We start from the raw sequence: 21,311 nt of genomic DNA, 5'->3' as shown, positions 1-21,311 counted from the left end.
TGTCAATGACAGCCACATATGTACTAATGGACTAGTAGTACATTGCTAATCACTTGATTAATATTTATTTACTGCTCAGGAATTTCACTAATAGAATTTATCGATTTTCTTGCGGATTTCCAGCGGAAGTTATTCCGCAGGAATTCCTGAGGATTTTGCTACCATTTCTTTTACTGAACGAAATTTCCTGCAGATAATATTTCCTTAGGTAAATCCTCAGGAAACAATTTTCCTGCGGTTCTTACTTGGAAATTCATATTATCTTTTTTTGGGGATATTTCTGGGGAATTATGTGCGACATTTACTGCGGAATTACTTGTGGAATGTTCACAGGAGATCACCGGAAGGGTAACTCCTCCAACTCTGACCAATGGTTTCCTGCGGATATTTTTCCTGAGGAAAATTCCACAGGAAAGTTTTATGCGGCTTCTAAAATCCTACAGAAACAATTAGCAACGAAGTTTATATCTGGGAACCTAAATCCCTGGTGATTTCCAGCGGAATTTTCACCATGAGCCGTAGGTATTTCCGCAGGAAACTCGAGAGGTTCTAGTAGTGAATTTCAACCATTCTGGTAGGTGGGACACTCTAATTGGCCGATGGTATATACCATTGGTACCTTAATGGTACACAAGTGGTACCCAAACTGAAACCTTTTAGACGTGATGACATAACATTTAAGTTAGGGAAATGTTAACTTGTGCCCTTGGGACATAAGTTAAGAAACCAAATATAAAAAGTTTTTATTGGAATTTGTGCATTCAATGTCTTAAATGTTGCAAAAGTTATACTTTTAATATACCAGTAAAATTTATTTTTAATTTTCATTTTAAACTCCTTAACTTGTGCCCTTAGGACACAAGTTAACATGACCCTTTAAGTTAATACAATTGAAGAAAAACAAATTAAAGAATGTCAAGTGCATGCATTGAACTCAGTTGAAGGAAGAAAAAAAAAATCTGAAGCATTTCATACCACAAAAATAATCATGAAAAAAAAATAGTAGCAATGCAAGTAACACAAAAAAAAATAGCAAATTTAAATGGATAAAAAAGTAAAGGTAGTGTAAGTAACATACACTACCTTAATTGGTTTCACAATGAAGTTTTTATGCCTTGATGGATGTGGAAACGACTTTATATGTAGAGAAATAAAGTTTTGCAATAAAAAATAAAAATAGAGGAATAAAGTGAAAACGTGTTTTGTTATAATTTGACAGCAGAGACCAGTAGTGCTAATGATACATATTTTGGTTAAATTTTTAATGACATGTGCCAAGCTCTTTAAATATATATTTTTTTAAGTGAGGATCATAATAAACTTACTTGAGTCAATTGGGACTGTAAATAAGGATCAAGAAGGTTAAGGGGTTAGACAAATTGGGGGGTAGTATATTGCTCAGTTGGGTAAGTGGTGCTGGAAGGTGGTGGTGGACAATGGCGGAGGTACCACAGGGGTCAAGGGAGGTCGTGGTCCTCCCATGTTTTTCAATTTTTTTTTTCTACTAATAACAAACTATGATTTTATATGCTAATTTCAATAAGGTGAGCAATGTGGTCCCCCTCACTATGAGCCTATGAATGTTTTGTTATATTATAAGTCAAATACCATTTGTGGTCCTTTAAATTATATGATTATAATAAGTTAGTCTTTATTTATTTTTTTGTAATAAATTGGTCATTTATGTCATAAAATATTTGCACCATTATCCTAATTTCATCAAACTCAATCAAAATGTGTTATGTGGATGTTTAATGTTAAGTTGGTTTGTCCAAATTTATTGCTATCAAAACTAAGGCTCGTAGGTGTGTTATTCGTCTTGATTCAAAACAAAATTGACCAATTACTTGATTTGTAATATTGTTGATCAAATGTTTATATGTAAAATTAAACTTGAAATTAAAAAACAAGAAAAAAAAATTTGTATAAGTAATCGTGTTTGATGTCATAAACACTTTTGGACCTACCATCTTAATGTTAAATGGTCTATAAACACTTTTTAACGAAGTTGGCTGAAAAGATGGATGACAGTATAAATATTATATGACATAAAGGACCAATGTGTAACAAAAAATAACTTAAAGGACCATTTGGTAACAAAAACAACTTAAAGGACTAATCTGTTATAAACATATAACTTAAAGGACCGCGGGAGGTATTTGACTTATATTATTTGACTTATTTGACTTATATTATATGTCTAACTTAAAGGGCCGAAGGTGTCTTTATTTATTTGACGACTACTTAGTAATAGATTGCCCGCAAAGGACAATTTATTTAGACCATGCATTATCCCTAATACTCTCTGCTTTGTGTTAGCGGATGTGGTAACCCAGAATCAGCTCATCATATGTTTTTGGGTTATCATCTTTATGGTTCTCTTTGGCATCTTGTGCGTAAGTGGCTTGGGATTCCTTCGGTTTATCCAACAGGTATTTTAGATCATTTCGTTCAATTTAGCAGGTGTTGCTAAATCTTAGTGCTATTATGCTTCAAATATGGTTCTCCTTCACCTCGGTAATTTGGAAGGAAAGAAACAACATAATTTTTAATAATAAAGAAAGTCTAGCACTCCATTTATTAGATAATATCAAACTACTTTTTTTTAGTGGCTAAAGGCAAACTTACATTGGTGGCTTAACCCTTTTGTGTGTTTGGGTATTGACTAATTTTTGTGATGTTTTTCTTTTCCTTTTTGCTATTTTATGTTTTGAGCTTCAACTATTGATATTGTAACTGATGTATTCTACTATGGTATGCACTAGCGAGAATGCTTTGATGTATTCTACTATGTTTTGAGCTTAAAAAAAGCCAATTTTTTTTTGGAACAACATATTTTAATCAACTCTTTGATTTTCTACAACTTTTTTATTAATCTCTTTGACTTTCTACATGTGCCAGTATCATAAACAGATCTTATTAAAAATAAAAGTATAATTGTACCAAAAAAAAACAAAATAAAAAAAAAATAAAAGTATCATAAATGATCACATGTGTGGATGCAATATGGTTTATCAAAATTGACGGTGTTTTTTTAGTAAAAACCAGGAACAAAAGGAAAGACAAACAAATGGAATTGGGACAGTGAATATAATTTGAATGATAAATTTACAAAATACTATACAAAAATTAGAGATTAAAAAAATAAAAAGGGATGTATATTGTATTTTTGAAAAACAAAAATTTACTGAAAAAAGATAAAAAAAAACCAGAATCGTACATTGTCCAACGACAAGGAAAAAAATATAACAAAATGTAAAATTTAAATCATTTTCACTAAAAAGATAAAAGGATAAGGACAATCCAACTTAATCCGAATCATGTGTTGACTATATTTTATTTACATCTCAACCAAACTCTTGACAAATTTAACTTTGTGAAGTTTAAGGTAAAACAAGAGTTCTAGGATGGATTACCTCATGAAGTTCTTGTGTTACACCGCTTCTATCTTTTTTGTCTCCATGAAGTTAGGTTAGTTGGTAGGAGCACGGTATAATATATGTAGTGATCGAATTTCGAATCTCTGATACACTGTTTATTTATTTTAAAGGGTAAATTTCTAACAACTAGATTACTTGAAGCAAAAAAGAGAGACTTAGAAGATTTTTTTTAAGAACTAAGAGTTGAAGATTTGACATAGTATTTTTAACATGGAGCAGCAAAGTCGAAAGACGTAGACGTTTAAAAATTGCACAATTGGTTTATTATTATTATTTTTTTTTTGTGATTTACATTTCACACAATTTACTCTTCGAAATCTTTTACTACTTTCTTACCAAAAAAATGTTTTTTACTTTCATTTTATTTACCTTTCAGCATTTAACCTATTTAGCATTATTCTTAATTACATGCAAATTTTACTTTCATAAGAACACTTTATATTCGTGTCTTTCTAGCATTCTTCATTGTTCTTGCATTTTTTACATGATAATTGAAAATATTGTCATAGAACTTTTATTTGAAACAACTATATGTCATTCATTTGGCATAAATTTTGATCTTCAAAATTATTAGTTTTTCATTAATCCATAATCATGCTTAGAAGAAGTTAATTGTGTTTATCTTTAATTTTGGATAAGTTTGTTAGTTTGTTACAAGTGACTTGCACTCTAAGTCATGTATATAAATATTCTTGTAACTCACTTTTTCACAATCAATGAAATAATAACTTTCATTCTTCTTTTTCTCTCTCTCTTTTAACAACCTCCAACAAACTCTAACCACCTTCATCTTCTTCTTCCTCCATCAAACCCTAACTTTGAGATTGCTTGCATTTGAAGAAACACAGTCACGCTAATAATTGGCATCGAAGCCTGGTTTTACATTCAGGGAAACTCGGGTGAAATTGTGAAGGGTGAATTTTCTGGGAAACACGAGTGAAGTGTGAAAATTTTGAAGTTTCTTGCGAAGCAATCATGGCCAACAATGGTGGTTTTGGATCAAATATACTGGTACTTGATGGAAAGAACTGGGAAAGGTGGAGTGCATTGATGAAGTCGTTGTTTGGAGCACAAGATGTTCTTGAATTGGTGGAGAATGGGTATGAAGATATTGCTGCAAATGCTACATAAGTTCGGAGAGCAACTTTCAAAGAACATAAGATGAAAGATTGCAAGGCTTTGTTCTACATTCAGCAAAATGTAGATTCAAATCACTTTGAGAAGATTTCAAAGATAACAAGATCCAAGGAGGCATGGGATATCATATTAAAATACTATGAAGGTAGTGAGAATGTGAAGCAAGTGAAGCTTCAGTCATTAAGAAGGAAATATGAGTTGATGTTGATGGAGCATGATCAAAGGATCATTGATTACATCTACAAATTGCTATATGTAGTGAATCAGATGAAGGCTTGTGGGGAAATTGTGTCATATTAACAAGTTGTGGGTAAGATAATGAGATCCCTTACTTCTAAATTTGATTTCATAGTAGCGGCCATTAATTCAAGAAGCTAAGGATGTGAAAACACTGAAGGCATCAACGATCAAACTCGCTGGAAGGCGAAAAAGCAGAGCTCAACACTTTTGATCACACCTAGAAGAATGTAACCGCACTCAAACATTATCAAGCGTGTCACCTTAATCAACAAGACCATGGGACACACGTCTAAACCTCTTACAAAGGGATCGTTTCAGTTTGTTAGTAATAAATGTTGCACCAGTTCCTACTCAAAACTTTTCAACTACTACTCAAATGCTCCAATGCAGCTCTCCTCGCAACGCAAGACTGGTGGAAAAAGCATCTCTTGAATCGAGGCCGCCCACTCATTGTCAAACCCGTAATTAACAAGCTTCTTACGTCATAAAGACGATAAGGGCTTGGGGGGTAACTGTTCTGGACCTCGGCCCAACAATTTCCCAATAACGAAGAACCAACAAAACTGATAGACCACCTAAAGGGTACTTTGACAAGGTAATCCGTGCATTTAACTGCATAGGAACACAACCTCATAACGATCTTGGCCATAAACTCTACATACATCCGTCTTCCCCAACCTTCACCGGATCACGCGGGAATGATTATGTTCAAACTGTCTATATAAGTGTGGCATCTCTACCACGCCCATATACAATCTCAAAATCACACTTTTATGCTCTCTTCAATCTCAATCAAACACTAACTTGGATGGTATTCCTCTGTCGTGGAAGCAATCCTCAATCGCATCAGATTTCCTCCTCCATCGTACTGGTTCACCGCAACACAAGCACCGCAGCCGCGGTATCCATAAACTCTGTTCCCGAACAGATCAGAGTGAAATTTGAATTTCAAACATCATATCATACTCTTCAATCAATCCACTTCCAAGCATCAAGAAAACAAACATATACAAACCTACAAAAAATTCATATTCAAAGTCACTTTCATTTGACAGAAGATTGAAAATTCAAACAACTCATTCAAAAATCATTAATCAAGTTATTTTCCCTCTTCACACAACGTCACAAATTTTTATCGAAAGTAATTTTCAAATGTTGTGAATTTAACACTCAAATCCTAGAATATGGATCATTCTACCATAGGCTTGAAGAAATTTTAGATGTCAATTACAATGCAATAACACATACACTTTTAGAGAACTTTTAGGCTGTAATGAGAAGTTAGGCATGTAGTCTCAAATCATCCTATAATTTTTACACTTTCAATATGAAGTTTCCAATATATTACCATAAATTAGAAAAAAAAAAATGATTCTTTATTACAAAACTCAAACACATATATTTTCCTATATATATATATATATATATATATATATATATATATCCAAACTTAAAAATTTGTTATCCAATGATAACCCTAAACTTAATGGTTAATGAAGCTTTTTATTGGTCTAATGGTTAACAACTTAACATATACTCGAACAAAATTACACACATAAAAGGGAAATATGGTGACCTGAGTTCAAACCCGAAATTCCACATATAAAACATCTTTACAACCAAACCATTATTCTACAAATTAAATGGTCGAAAAAAAAGTCTTTTTCTAATATAAACAAATAAACTATTTGAGAAAAACACTTCGTCCATTTCATTTGAGTCTTAATTTAGAATTTTTACTGTTTTAAATGTTTGCTCTATAATTGTTGTAAAGAATAAAAGTGTCAAAATTGTACCAAAATAAAAAATAAAAATTGTCAAATGAAAAAAAGTTTAAAATTAATTATGTAAATTTTTAGCAAAAGATTTATTTAGAATAGCTGATGATATATTATTTGATAGCTAAATATGCAAATGCACTTATTCATGATAAATTTGTGTATAGGCCATATCTAACGGTTACAATCTGTTCTTGATAAATTTGCTATGTTTCCAATTGCGATCAATAGCACTGCTCTTTCATAAAATGATATGCTTTTATCATCAATGAATTGGGATAGTCAAAGCTACCCTATTCACCTAAAAGTCTTATCTGCTTATATCAATGAAAATTATTGACATGAAGATAAACTTGTAGAAGTCTCTGACATTGCAAGTGTCACCGTTCGTTTCCATCCCTCATTCTTGTTCACTCATGTTCATCTTCTTTCCCTTTCCATCCTTTTTCTTGTTTAAAGCTGTTTTCCTTTTCTTTTCTCTCTAGCTCCATGGTCCATTAACCATACTATATATAATTTTTTATGTAATGAGAAGAATACTTATCAACCATCAATACAAAATAGATGGTTGAGAATTGAGATTAAAAATCTCTAATAAAAACATATGTATCTCTCTGTGGTTTGTTGTTTATTTACAAAAGTAATTATGTTTTAGAATTCATGTATACTTAATATGTTAAATGTCTAGAAGAATATTTCCCTCAAAATAAAAAAAGTGTAGAAAAATATTATTTTTAATACATAATTATTTTTAATACAAAAAATTCTCTTTTTATTCCTTAATAATTGATTCAGGGATGGCAAAACAGACATGTTTTACTCATTTTAATTTATACACCCTCTGGTCACTGTTATAAAAAAAAATTTACATTTTAGATTCATTCAATTAATGATGTATATGATCTTTATTATATGGCTTAATTGCACTTTTGGACCCCTATCTTTTCAAAAGTTGCGGTTATGGCCCCCTAACTAATTTAAATACAAAACAACCCCCTATGTTTTGATTTTTTGGCAGTTTTGGACCCCCAGTCCATTAGTGAGGTGCCACGTGGCCCTCTAAATAATACATGTGGCACCTCACTAATGGATTGGGGTTCCAAAACTGTCAAAGAATCAAAACATAGGGGGCTGTTTTGTATTTAAATTAGTTAGGGGACCATAACCGCAACTTTTGGAAAGATAGGGGTCCAAAAGTGCAATTAAGCCTTATTATATACCACATACATCATTTAATGAATGAATCTAAAATATTGATATTTTGCTTATAATAGTAACCAAAGGGTGTATATGTTCGACATCACTTTATCACTTTTAGTTGGACCTAAGCCCACTTATGAGTTGTAATATAAAGCTTCCCTAAAATTAAATATTTCCATCATTGCAGTGGGAACCTGAAGAAGAGAGGACGTGAATGTGATGGGAACATGAAGAAAGTTCACACATAATTATAAAATGTGTTCCCATGCAAAATAATTTATCAATACCACGTTTAACCCACTAAAGGAAATTATACTTTTTTCTGACAAATAAAGCGAATTATCATTTTTATGATAAAAGGAATAAAGCAAATTATCTTTTGTACCAGAAAAAAGTAAATTATTTTGTGTTTTGAAAACAGTGTCGGATTTGATTATTTTTCCAAGTCAACCTTACCAAATATATGTTAATACATTCATGATTGTCATAAATATAAAACAGAGTATATTCATTTAGGACTAATACATTTTCCTTCAAAAAAAATAAATAAATTTAGGACTAATACAAATATAGCAATTTTTTAGAAATTATTTTTTGAATAATACAAATATAGAAATATTATCCGCACCTTTTAAAAAACAAAGAATGTATTCTGTAATGTTGGAATTGGAAAATGTGTAATCAACCTTTTTTATAAGTTCAACACCCAAAAAAAAAAAAAAAACCTTTTAAAGTTAAAAAATATTTATTCTATAAAAAGATCAAAAATTGTGTTTTCAAATGAAAAATTTATATTGTTATTTCCTTAGCAAATTTCCTCCTTTTTGACACTTGTTAGCATGACCGTTATTGTTATTGTTATTATTATTATTATTATTATTATTATTCCTAGCATAAATATAGGCATTAAAGTGTTAATCTTTCTGCTTCTATTAACAATGAATAATATAATGGTAAAAATTAAAAGTGAAGGGTGTGTTAGCCTATAATTTCAACAGGCTAAATTAATGTTGTCGGTAAGAGTTAGACTTTTGTTCTTTCAAGAATTAAAGATATTATCTCTAGCATAAAGATTTTGACATAGACTGAGACTTAGCATTTTAAAGAGTTTTAAGAGTTTTGAAGTTTGACAGGTGGTGATTCAGATTGAAGATTTGGCGAAGCCAAACAGTTGCTGTCGAAGGGAAAAGAATTCAAATTCAAAAGAAGAAGTTTCTTATTTAGACGTGGGAGATGCAGTTCCTAGTCGAGGAAGTGTGGTGCTTAGTAGTTTAGTTTCTGTAGTTATTTTCATTATGTATATATAGTAGTTTTTTAGAGGAAAAACATGTAGCAAATCATTTATGGAAATTTTAGCACTCGAAGTACCAGCGTCCAGAGAAAAGAGTCATACAGAATCTATATAAACTGATTTGTTGAACCACCTAATTTACATTTAAATGCAATGCAATTTACATTGTTTTAAGTTTCTACGTTTAAACTTTTAAGCCTTTTTACTTGCATTTTTCTTTACTTCTTTCCGTCGAAAGACTTTTACTTTCATACAAAAAACCGTTGTATTCATAAAACAACCTATAAATATGATGAACACTAAAGTATTTTATGAAAAGAGATCGAACAACATGTACATGTTTGTAATAATCAAAACTAGCTATGTTGTTTACCAAAAACACCGGTAAATAAATTGGCATGCCCGGGGACCCTGTTTGTGCGATTTTTCAAAATCTTTTTGGAAGAAACTTCCATAACTTTTCAATTTTTTTTACTAAAAGTACTTGTGAAAATTGTTTCTAGAAATTTATAACTGTCTTTGGTAAACTTTTTCTGGAAAGGTATTTGCCTGTGCATAGTAATGGGGCATGTGGTTCTCATCTGGCAGGACATAAAATAAAATGGTTAATATTTCGACAAATATTGTATTGCCATCTATATTAAAAGATTGCATTGAATTTACAAAAATTAATTTTGTCAGATGAAAAATTGAGATGAGTTGCAAACCATATCACTTTCTTTAAGATATTTTGCGAATCTACCTCAATAGCTCTCCAACACGATGTGTATTAGTATCTCTGAACCCACCGATGTAATAGTTAAAAAATATAATAAAATACAAGGAAATCAAATGACAAATGACAAAAACAAATGACAAATGACAAATTGAAATGACTCTCTCACTTTATCGCTCTCTTTAAAACGTTTTACGAATTTACCTCTATGAACATGCCTTTCATGTCTTATATCTTCAACACAACATGCATGAGTACTCTCCAAACCCACCACAAGCAACAACATTCTACTACAACATACCCAACTGCTTTTGAAAGTATATTCACCATCACATTATTCTTCTCATCGTATGGTTTTCACTTGTTCAAAAAAAGAAATTTCTTTTCTATTAAAAACCATGCAGCTTATTTGCAAAAAAATAATAATTAAAATCATGCAGCTTTATAATGGTATTTAAAACCATTAGTTAAATTTTCTCTAAAAAAAACACAATTAGTTAAAGTTGTTAAAAAAAAGCTACAAACACTTTTTTTAATGTTCTCTACACTCGCTCTCTTATGGGTGAAACTCGTGTGATTCTCACCATTTTATACAGAATTCATTTTCAATGTATAATATTCAAATGAATTTCACTCAATAAAAGAGTATTAGAAAGAGAGTGTCGATAAGACACACTTGGCTATCATCTACTATTTGAAAGCTAGACGGTTGAAGGACACCATGCAATTGATATGCAATTGATTGTCTTTAACTATTATTATTATTTTGACAAAATTGTCTTTGAGTATCTCAATGCATTAGTTAAAAAATTTAATAGAAATGCAAGGAAACCAAACAGAAATCGTACAAATTATCTTTTCTTATTACTTTAAGGTTTTTTCTAGATTACCCTTGAAGAATGGTGGGTAATTTATCCATCAATCAATGAAATTTATAAATTGAAAAAGAGAAATAATATTTGTACAACTATTTTTTGATAATTTTTAGACAATTTTTTCTCTCATACTCACATTATATTTTTACTCTCTCTTCCTTTTTCTCTCTCTATTGTTTTTGACCAATGAGAAGAGAGAAAAAGGAGGTTGTCATAGAAGTTGTTAGCACATGGTTCTTCAAATATCATTGCTCATTGAAAAAGATGCTCACTTTAAGAATTTGTTTTTAGAAACGTGACACGAAATGAAGGAATAGTATAATATATAAATACCATACTTAAGCCATGACAGCATACCACCTCTTAATATTTTTCAGTTTCTTCAGATATGTCATCCACGCTTGAGACATGACAGCATCATCTCTTACATATTTTAATTTCAATTTTCACAGGTGTCATTAATGAATTGAACTAACTAAATCATAGTAGTTTAAAACTCACACAAAGGTAGGGGATTTTGGAAGATTACATAAGGCTATATATATATATATATATATATGGTTTGCTAGGATACACCCATTAATTTTTATTAAGGTGTATTTTAGCAAAGATATAACTAAAAAGTTGTTAAATACATTTTAAGGTGAATGTTGCTAAAACACACCTTCTAAAAAATAAGTGGGTGTATGTTAGCAACTCCTATAGGTATTTGCTAGGATACACCCACTTATTTTTATTAAGGTGTGTTTCAGAAAAGATATAACTAAAAAGTTGTTAAATACACCTTAAGATGTATTTTGCTAAAACACACCTTCTAAAAAATAAGTGGGTGTATGTTAGCAACTCCTATAGGCATTTGCTAGGATACACCCATTTAATTTTTTAAAGGTGTGTTTTAGCAGGTTATAACTAAAAAATAGTGAAATGCACCTTAAGGTGTAGCTTGCTAAAACACTTCCTCATAAAAATTAGTGGGTGTGTTCTAACAAATCCTATATATATATATATATATGAGGCACGATCCGTTGACATCAGACTTGATATCAATAGTTAGATTTATAGAGTATTGATATATTTACCATTAAAATAAATGTGTTGGTTGTTAGAGCCTAATGTTTTGGTATTGAGGACATTTTATATTGATGTTTGGGTTCGATTCTTGGTCTCCACAGATTCCCCTAAGTGAATAGGAAAAAATAAATAAATACAAAGCGAAATATAAAATTGAAAATGATATGCATGTATTATTAATAATTAGGTACAATTAAAAAATATATACAATTATAATATCACCTAGAAAACTTAAATGGTCAAATATTATGGAAATAGAACAATGAAAGGAGTATTTGTTATACACACAATGCTTTGACAGCTTATATAAAGAAGCAAACACAGCATATACTAACTAAATTGTTTCTTCTCAGAAGCAGAAAGTTTCCTCTAGATACAAAAATATCCCTTCAATTAAATCAAGTAAGTCTCACCTTGCTTATATTTTCTATGTTTTGTTTTGACTGCATTGTTACTATTTTTATCATTTACATCACATTACATTTTATTCAACTATTGCTGAAGTTATTGGATTGGCATGCATCTTGAAATTTTTCCCACTAATTATATGTACTTGACATTAATGTGATTTCAAGAGTCTTGATTGTGATTCATATTATGAATCTGTTCACATGGATATTTTGAGCTGTGATTATTAGACTTTTTTTTTTCTTTTTCTTGTTTTATGTTTAAGATATATCTTTTTTATATATTAAATTTTATTCATCTTTTCATGATTTTTGAAATTAGTATTTGAGCAGGTTTCGTATGTTTCAAGTTATAAGACAAATTTTCACATAAAAACTGATTTATTTTTCTTATAGTATTTGACCAGTAAAGAAAAGCTACAAATACTATGGAGGACTTTTGGAGCATGATTTGTGTGGATTCTTCTTGTTCAGAGACTGAAGGAAGGTCTTCATGTTTTGACATCAAGTTTCTAAAGGATCCTTCCTCATGCACCAACCATTTGTTCATCATTTGCTTTGAGCTGTTGTTGTTGATCATGTTGTCTGCTGTTATGATCCAAAACAAGTCTTTGATTCGGAGTCCGATCAGAATGGAAGGACATTCAAAGTTGCAATTGGTTTCTTCCATAACCAATGGTTGCATTGGTTTGTTGCATTTGTGCCTAGGAATTTGGATTTTAGAGGAGAACCTAAAGAAAAGTTTCTCTATTTTTCCTCTTAGTTGGTGGCTGCTAGAACTTCTTCAAGGAATCTCATGGATGTTAATTGGTTTAACTACAAGTTTTCTGCTGAAAAAACTTCCAAGAACATGGTTGAGACTATTTTCTTTTCTTATATTTTTTGTTTCTAGTATTTTTTGTGCTTTTTCCTTATCTTATGCATTTCACAGTGGCGAATTGTCCCTTAGGTTAGTTTTAGATGTTTTATCATTTTTGGGAGCATTTTTGCTACTCTTTTGCACATACAAAGTGTGTACGTATGAAGACACCGACATGGAAATCGACGGAAGTCTACGTACCCCATTAAATAGCGAGTTGAATGAAGTTGATCATGTTAGTCATGTAAGTGTAACTCAGTTTTCCAAAGCAGGATTCTTTAGTTTGATGTCATTTTGGTGGTTGAATCCATTGATTAAAAGGGGACAAGAAAAAATACTTCATGACGAGGACGTTCCAACGTTGCGGGAGTCTGACCGAGCAGAAGCATGTTATTCAATGTTTATAGATCAACTGAACAGACTAAAGCAGAAGGACGAATCATCATCATGGTCGTTGGTTTTACGGACAATAATTTTGTGCCATCGTAGAGAAATTTTGATATCAGGATTCTTTGCATTACTCAAGGTACTCGCACTTTCTTGTTGTCCTATAATTTTGAATGCCTTTATTTTGGCGGCCGAGGATAATGAAAGTTCCAAATATGAAAGTTATGTATTAGCCATCTCACTTTTGTTTACAAAAATTATAGAATCCTTATCCCAAAGGCAGTGGTATTTTCGCGCTAGACTTGTTGGTATGAAAGTTAAGTCATTACTTGTCGCAGCCGTTTATAAGAAACAACTGAGGTTATCCAATGCTGCTAAATTGATTCACTCTGGTGGCGAGATAATGAATTATGTGAATGTGGATGCTTATAGAATTGGAGAATTACCGTTTTGGTTTCACCATTCATGGACAACATTTCTCCAACTATGTATTTCATTGGTCATTATTTTTCGTGCGGTTGGGCTTGCGACAATTGCATCGTTGGTGGTGATAGTTTTGACGGCGCTATTAAATACTCCACTAGCAAAGTTACAACATAAGTATCTAAGCAAACTTCTCGTGGCACAAGATGAAAGGTTAAAGGCTAGTTCCGAGGCTCTAGTGAATGTGAAAGTGTTGAAGTTATATGCATGGGAAACCCATTTTAAAAATGCTATAGAAAGCCTCAGATTTTCCGAACTCAAATTCTTATCTTCAGTGCTACTGCAAAAAGCATACAATGTCATTCTCTTCTGGTTTTCACCGTTTTTGATCTCTGCTGCGACATTTAGTGCATGTTACTTCTTGAATGTTCCTTTACATGCGAATAATATATTCACCTTTGTGGCAACAATACGACTTATGCAAGATCCAATTTCAACCATCCCTGATGTTATTGGAGTGATCATTCAAGCAAATATTGCATTTTCTCGGATTGTGGAATTCCTCGAGGCACCTGAGTTGCAGAGTTCAAATTTCAGAAAGACTTGCTTTGATGAAAAGTTGAATGGCTCAATTTTAATCAAGTCTTCTGACTTTTCATGGGAATATGATATATTGAAACCAACAATAAGAAAGATAAACTTAAAGGTTAGTGTCGGTCAAAAGATAGCCATTTGTGGAGAAGTTGGCTCAGGTAAATCAACTCTCTTAGCAGCGATTCTCGGAGAAGTCCCTCATACTAAAGGAAATGTAAGATTTTACCTCTTATATAAAACATACAGAAAACATTCCTAAAATCAATTTACTATACTAATGTGTATTTTCTATGTGTTTTTTTTTTTTATCGGTATTATTAATAGATCTAACATTTTCCTTCGTAATTTACAGATCAATGTTTATGGGAAGTTTGCTTATGTTTCTCAAACAGCATGGATACAAACAGGAACAATACAAGAAAATATTTTGTTTGGATCAACAATGGATGTTCAAAGGTATCAAGAAGCACTTTGTAAATCTTCGCTGATGAAAGACCTTGAATTGTTTCCACATGGTGATCTCACTGAAATTGGAGAGAGAGGAGTTAACTTGAGTGGGGGTCAAAAGCAACGAATTCAACTTGCTCGTGCTCTTTATCAGAATGCTGACATATATCTCTTGGATGATCCATTCAGTGCTGTTGACGCGCACACTGCAACTAATTTGTTCAATGTAATGAATTCTTCCTTTCTTCATAAACTGCAATTGTATCATAAGCATCCTTCATTAACGGAATATGGTTTTGAAACTTCGCAGGAATATATATTGCAAGGACTTGCTGGAAAGACAGTTCTTCTTGTGACGCATCAAGTTGATTTTCTCCCAGCATTTGATTATGTTCTGGTAATTTCTTTGATCTCAAGGCATTAGTATTTGTTGTTTTTTCTATGATTCTTCTACATGCATAAGCATTCTCTTGGAGGGTTTCGATTGATCATAAATGATTTCTGCCAAATTGTACTATTCCGTTGGCCATAAAATTTGAATTTTACCTTTTTGTTTTTTACTTATTCTTGTGCACAATACATGATAGTATTGCTCAACAAGAACTAATATTTTTCTTTCATAAGTACCAAATTAACTTATCTAAAATTTATTAATGGACACTTCTTTACAGTTGATGTCAAATGGGAAAATCCTGCAAGCTGCTCCCTATCATGATCTACTGACCTCTAGCCAAGAATTTGTGGACCTTGTCAATGCTCACAAAGAGACTGCTGGTTCTGATCGGCTAGTAAATGTTACTTCAACCACAAGACATTCAAATTCTGATAGAGATATTAAAAAATCTCTTATGGAGGAACCTTTGAAAGATTTAAACAACGATCAATTAATCAAGGAAGAAGAGAGGGAAAGAGGAGACACAGGGTTGCAGCCTTACTTACAATATCTCAATCATAAAAGAGGCATCCTATACTTCTTGATTGGTTCTCTTTGTCACCTAATGTATGTAATTTGCCAAATATTGCAAAACTCATGGATGGCAGTTAATGTCGACAATCCTAAAGTCAGAACATTGCAATTAGTTGCAATTTACTTGTTGATCGGAATTAGTTCTACTGTTTTCATGATAATCAGAAGTCTTCTTGCTGTTCTATTGGGATATCAATCATCAAAATATTTATTTTCACAATTAATGAACTCCCTTTTTCGAGCACCAATGTCGTTTTATGACTCTACACCATTGGGAAGGATACTTAGTAGGGTAAGCATATTAAACATTTTTTACCCTTAAGTTAAAGTTATCATTCTTTTTATAAAATAAGTTTGAATATATGAATGATCAATTTCCTTATTTAGGTTTCATCTGATATGAGCATTGTGGATCTTGATGTTTCATTTCATCTCGCTTATGCCGTTGGATCAACTATAAATTGCTACATGGATCTTATAATTTTAACATCAGTCAAATGGCAAGTCTTGTTTGTCTCTATACCAATGGCTTATGTTATTATACAATTACAGGTAATGGACCTAGAATTTAAAATATTTTTGGTTTCTGTCATGAATCAATGTTCCAAAAGATCAAATTTTTGGTTTATAAAAACAGTTTCTAAAAGTGCCAAGGATCAAATTTTTTAACCACTTTGTATTAGAATAATTAATGTTTGTTTTGTTTAATAGAGACACTACTATGCGTGTGCAAAAGAACTTATGCGGATGAATGGCACAACAAAATCATCTATAGCTAATCATGTAGCTGAAAGTGTTGCTGGAGCTATTACAATAAGGGCTTTCGAGGAAGAAGATCGTTTTTTCAACAAGAATCTTAATTTAATTGATGTCAATGCGAGTGCTTTCTTCCACAGTTTTGCATCAAATGAGTGGTTGATCCAACGGGTAGAAACAGCGTATGCAGTTGTTCTTGCTTCTGCGGCACTTTGCATTGCTATGCTTCCTTTTGGGACTTTAACATCTGGTGAGACATTAACATTCAAACAAAAGAAACTCGCAAATGGAAAAAAAGCAAACACTGACTAAATACATATTTATACCTTAAGATTAAAACAACATAGTTTGATATATGATCATGAAAATAATATGACTTTTTTTTGGTACAAAAAACAGTATGATTTTATCTTCAAACAATGGGATTATCTCTCTTATGCAAGTTTCTTATTTCCAACCTTCACCTTTTCAGGATTCATCGGTATGGTACTTTCCTATGGCCTTTCACTAAATGGTTCCTTAGTATACTCAATTCAAAGCCAATGCATTGTAGCAAATTATATAGTATCTATTGAGAGGATAAATCAATACACTCATATACCAAGTGAGGCCCAACAAGTGATTGAAGGAAATCGTCCTCCGGTTAATTGGCCAGCTGCAGGCAAAGTAGAAATACACGACTTGCAGGTATTTGTTAGTATTTTAAAATTTGCTTCATTATGTATAGAAAATAAAAGTGATATGCAATGAACCAAATAATTTGTTTGTTTTTATACGATGTCAGATACGATACAGGCCTACTGGACCACTTGTACTTCATGGTATAAATTGCACATTCGAAGGAGGACACAAGATTGGTATTGTTGGAAGAACGGGCAGCGGGAAATCAACTCTGATAGGTGCTTTGTTTCGACTTGTGGAGCCAGAGGGAGGCAGAATTATAATTGATGGAATAAACATATCGTCTATTGGCCTTCATGACTTGAGGTCAAGTTTAAGTATTATACCTCAGGATCCTACCCTTTTTATTGGGACAGTTAGATATAACTTGGATCCTTTATCTCAACATTCCGATCAAGAAATATGGGAGGTAATTATAACTTCTAGTTATATTTAATTTTTATTTGGATTAGTCTATGAAGTTTCAGTTCAATAGCAAGAGTTTGACATTGTAACTTGCATGTGAAGGTTCTTCAAAAGTGTCATTTGAGAGAGATTGTCAAAGATAAAGAAGGCTTGGATTCATCGGGTATATTGTTTCTACTTCAACATTTCAATGTTGCATCTTAATTTTCTTAAGCACGTATTATGAGAGGATCTGAATTATAGGTAGTCCCGCAATCATACGATTTGTGACCGTCAGATGAAAATCAGACAGTCTAGATTTAAAGATCGTTTTTTAGATTTAAAAATATATGATAAAATCTGATGTAAATTTGGATCATTTGAGCTTCACGAGATGGTCATAGTCTGACTGCATGAAATTTTGTCCGCATGCAATCCGAATCCATTTTCTTGTTCAACATTTCAATGCTACCATTTAATTTTTAGTAAGAACATCTTTTGAGTATGTGTTAAAATGTTATACAGTTGTTGAAGATGGATCAAATTGGAGCATTGGACAAAAGCAATTATTCTGTTTGGGGCGTGCTATTTTGAGGCGAAGTAGGATATTAGTGTTGGATGAAGCAACTGCATCAATTGATAATTCAACGGATATGATTCTACAAAAAACCATTAGAAAGGAGTTTGCAGATTGTACTGTGATCACGGTAGCACACAGGATACCAACTGTGATGGATTGCAATATGGTTCTTGTCATTAGCGATGGTACGTTATGTTGAATGTCGAGTAATGATTAATCCTTAAACGATGCTAGCATTTTAATTTGCATTCTTCAGTAACTAGAAATATATGCCTATGGTTTTTCTTTCAAAAAATATTCAAGGTTCTTGAATGAAAGCAAATTATCATTTTTCGATCGTCAAATTAATCTCAGAGGTGCTTAATTTGAAGATTAATGTGAATTACAAACTATACATTCAGGAGTTTTGAGCATAATTTCCATTATTAAGAATTAATTTGATTGAGAATATATTTTTTAGGTATTCATTTGATTATTTATTAATTGAATGACTTTATTAATTTAATTGAATAGACGGTTTTTCCATACTAATCCATAATCTTTTTCTAGTATGTGGATAATTAAGTAATAGTTTTGTTACATAAAGAATAGTTTTGTGCCACAAAATGTGAGCATTATATGCCAGATTTAAACTCTTAAGATAAAAAATAGGAAAAAATAACATGATTATTTGTGTTTCCTATGATAAAAAAATAAATGTATGATTGTGTTTACAGGAAAATTGGGTGAGTATGATGAGCCAATGAAGTTGATGAAGAGAGAAAGATCGTTGTTTGGAAACCTTGTAAAAGAATATTGGTCTTATTTTAAGTCTGCAGAATCACATTGAAGAATGCTCTTGTGTTTTCTGAGGAATTGGTCCATAAGATCCAGTTCTCTTCATAATATTGGTTTTTTGGGTGACACTCGGGTTCGTCTTGTTTACACTATGAGTGGATGGTGGAACCCGTTCTTTGCTGAAGTCGGTAGTTTTTTGTGTAAGGGTCTGTTTGGGTACCTTTGAGTGGGGTTTTAGGTCTGTTTTCTTGGGTTCAGCCACATCTCTGGTGGTGTAGACTTGATCTATTGTTCTTTTGTTTTGGGCATTAAGAGGGAGAGGTTTCTTCTGTTTTTGACAATGTTGTTGTTAGTGTTTTAGTTTTTGATTGTGTGGTGTTGCGGGAGTTTTTTTTCCGTTTTCTTAGAGGTTATGGGTCACTTATGATGATCCTTGTTTCTTGTACATTTTTTCACTCTCTTTATACTAGTGAAAATACCGGCAGTCACATGTTAGGTTTTATGCTCTTTTCATTGTGTTAATGCATGTAAGTTATAAACCGTATATTTTATATGAAATTGTATTTTTGATTAAAATTAGAAGTATTTGTGACTTTCAAATTGTAAGAAACACAAAAAATCATGTTTATCTTTTTAAATAACAATAATTTAAGAAATATAATATAAATAAATTCTTATCCTTTTAAATACCACCAACAATATAACATTAATATAGGAAAATTTATTTAAAGGTATAACTGGAATTATAAAAAATTCAGCCCAAAATCTCGATCCTTCATATATAATATTGACAATATCCAGATGCAACCTGACAAGTATACAGGTCTATATGGTTTTAATCCAACATTTTATCAGAGATTCTGGCATGTGTGTGGCGATGATATTTTCAAGCAGTGTTTTCTTGGTTGGATTGCGATTACTTCCGTTCAAACCTTACAAAAACAAATATATGTTTGATCCCGAAGTGCGGAAACTGGATAATATGAAGGATCTTAGGCCTATATCTCTCTTTGTAATGTGTTGTACAAAATGGTGTCAAAGTTGCTCGCTGATCGACTGAAATAGTGTTTGGATAAATGTGTGTCAGAGGAGCAGTCAACGTTTTTTGAAGGCCTCTCCATATTGGACAATGCATTAATAGCTACTGAGATAATCCACTATTGATATTAGCAAGACTTATGATAGAGTGGATTCGGGGTTTCTTCGTGGTGGGCTTAAGTGAATGGGATTCAGTGAGAAATGGATCCACTGAATGATGATGTGTGTTAGTTATGTTACTTATTCGGTGCTTATGAACTTTGATAGGGTGGGGACTATTATACCCGACCTTGAATTGCACCAGGGTGACCCGTTATCACCATATTTATTCATATTGGTGGCTGAGAGACTCTCTACTCTAATACATAAGGCAATTAATAGAGGTGATATTCATGGCCAAGTGTGGTCCCATCAATTGTTTGCAAACGATTGTTTCTTGTTTTGCAGGGCCAGTGTGGTGGAAGCACATCGTTTACTCACTATTCTTAAAATTTATGAGGCAACATCTGGACAAGAAATTAACTTATCAAAGTTTGAGGTGTTTCTCAGTCGCAATATGAGTGGGGTGGCGCAAGAGGATATGTCACAAATTATTGGTGTCAGGCATGGAATGGGTACTGGAAAGTATTTGAGATTACCTTTGATGATTCCTAGAGATAAGAGGTCTATTTTTTCTTTTATCAAGGATCGTATCTCGAAACAAATAAATGCATGGAGGGGACGAGCATTGTCGAAGGCAGCTAAGGAAATTATGATCAAATCTATGTTACAATATATTCCTACATCATAATGAGTATTTATCTGCTGCCGAATTCAGTTATAGATGATATTGAGAAGATGATCAATGTGTTTTGGTGGGAACATGTGGCATGCCCCAAAGAATTTGGTGGAATGGGGTTTAGGAATTTCAAAGCTTTTAATATTGCTATGGTAGCTAGGCAAAGGATGAAATTTTCTGTCTAAAATGAATCTCTAGTTGCTAGAGTTTTTAAGGCGAGGTATTTTCCCCGTTCTTAATTTTGGGTGCAAAACTCGGTTATAACCCGAGCTTTTCCTGGTGGAGTATTTGGAATTCGCGTCAGTTAGTTTTACATGGATGTAGGTGGATAATTAGAAATGGGCAGCATGTCGGCGTGATGAATGATTAATGGGTTCGAGGTGTTCTAGGTTGCTGGATTCAATCCCCATAAAGGCAAGTTGTGCATAATTTAATTGTGTCTGATTTGATAGTTGTTGAGGAACGGGTTTGGGGTATTGCTAAGAT

General features: G+C 32.3%; 1 protein-coding gene across 2 annotated transcripts; it reads left to right on the top strand.

The window, feature by feature from the left end:
* Nucleotides 1-12,035: 12,035 nt before the first annotated feature.
* Nucleotides 12,036-19,585, top strand: LOC25496034 (ABC transporter C family member 10). Of its 2 annotated transcripts, none has more exons than XM_013596303.3 (12): nt 12,036-12,149; nt 12,551-14,631; nt 14,770-15,090; nt 15,175-15,261; nt 15,536-16,123; nt 16,219-16,383; nt 16,543-16,837; nt 17,060-17,274; nt 17,372-17,677; nt 17,776-17,836; nt 18,178-18,417; nt 18,949-19,585. In XM_013596303.3, the coding sequence occupies exons 2-12, from the start codon at nt 12,583-12,585 to the stop codon at nt 19,059-19,061; spliced, it is 4,440 nt and encodes a 1,479-aa protein (XP_013451757.1). In that variant the 5' UTR covers nt 12,036-12,149; nt 12,551-12,582; the 3' UTR covers nt 19,062-19,585. The 2 variants fall into 2 exon arrangements, with proteins under 2 accessions (XP_013451757.1, XP_024641719.1); XM_024785951.2 differs by lacking the exon at nt 12,036-12,149 and having other exon boundaries at nt 13,423-13,539; nt 13,664-14,631.
* The last annotated feature ends 1,726 nt before the right edge of the window (nt 19,586-21,311 follow it).

This window comes from Medicago truncatula, chromosome 6 (genome assembly GCF_003473485.1).
Source record: "Medicago truncatula cultivar Jemalong A17 chromosome 6, MtrunA17r5.0-ANR, whole genome shotgun sequence".
Lineage (NCBI taxonomy): Eukaryota > Viridiplantae > Streptophyta > Magnoliopsida > Fabales > Fabaceae > Medicago > Medicago truncatula.
Note: the sequence above shows the minus strand (reverse complement) of the source record. Positions and strands in the feature narration are given on the sequence as shown.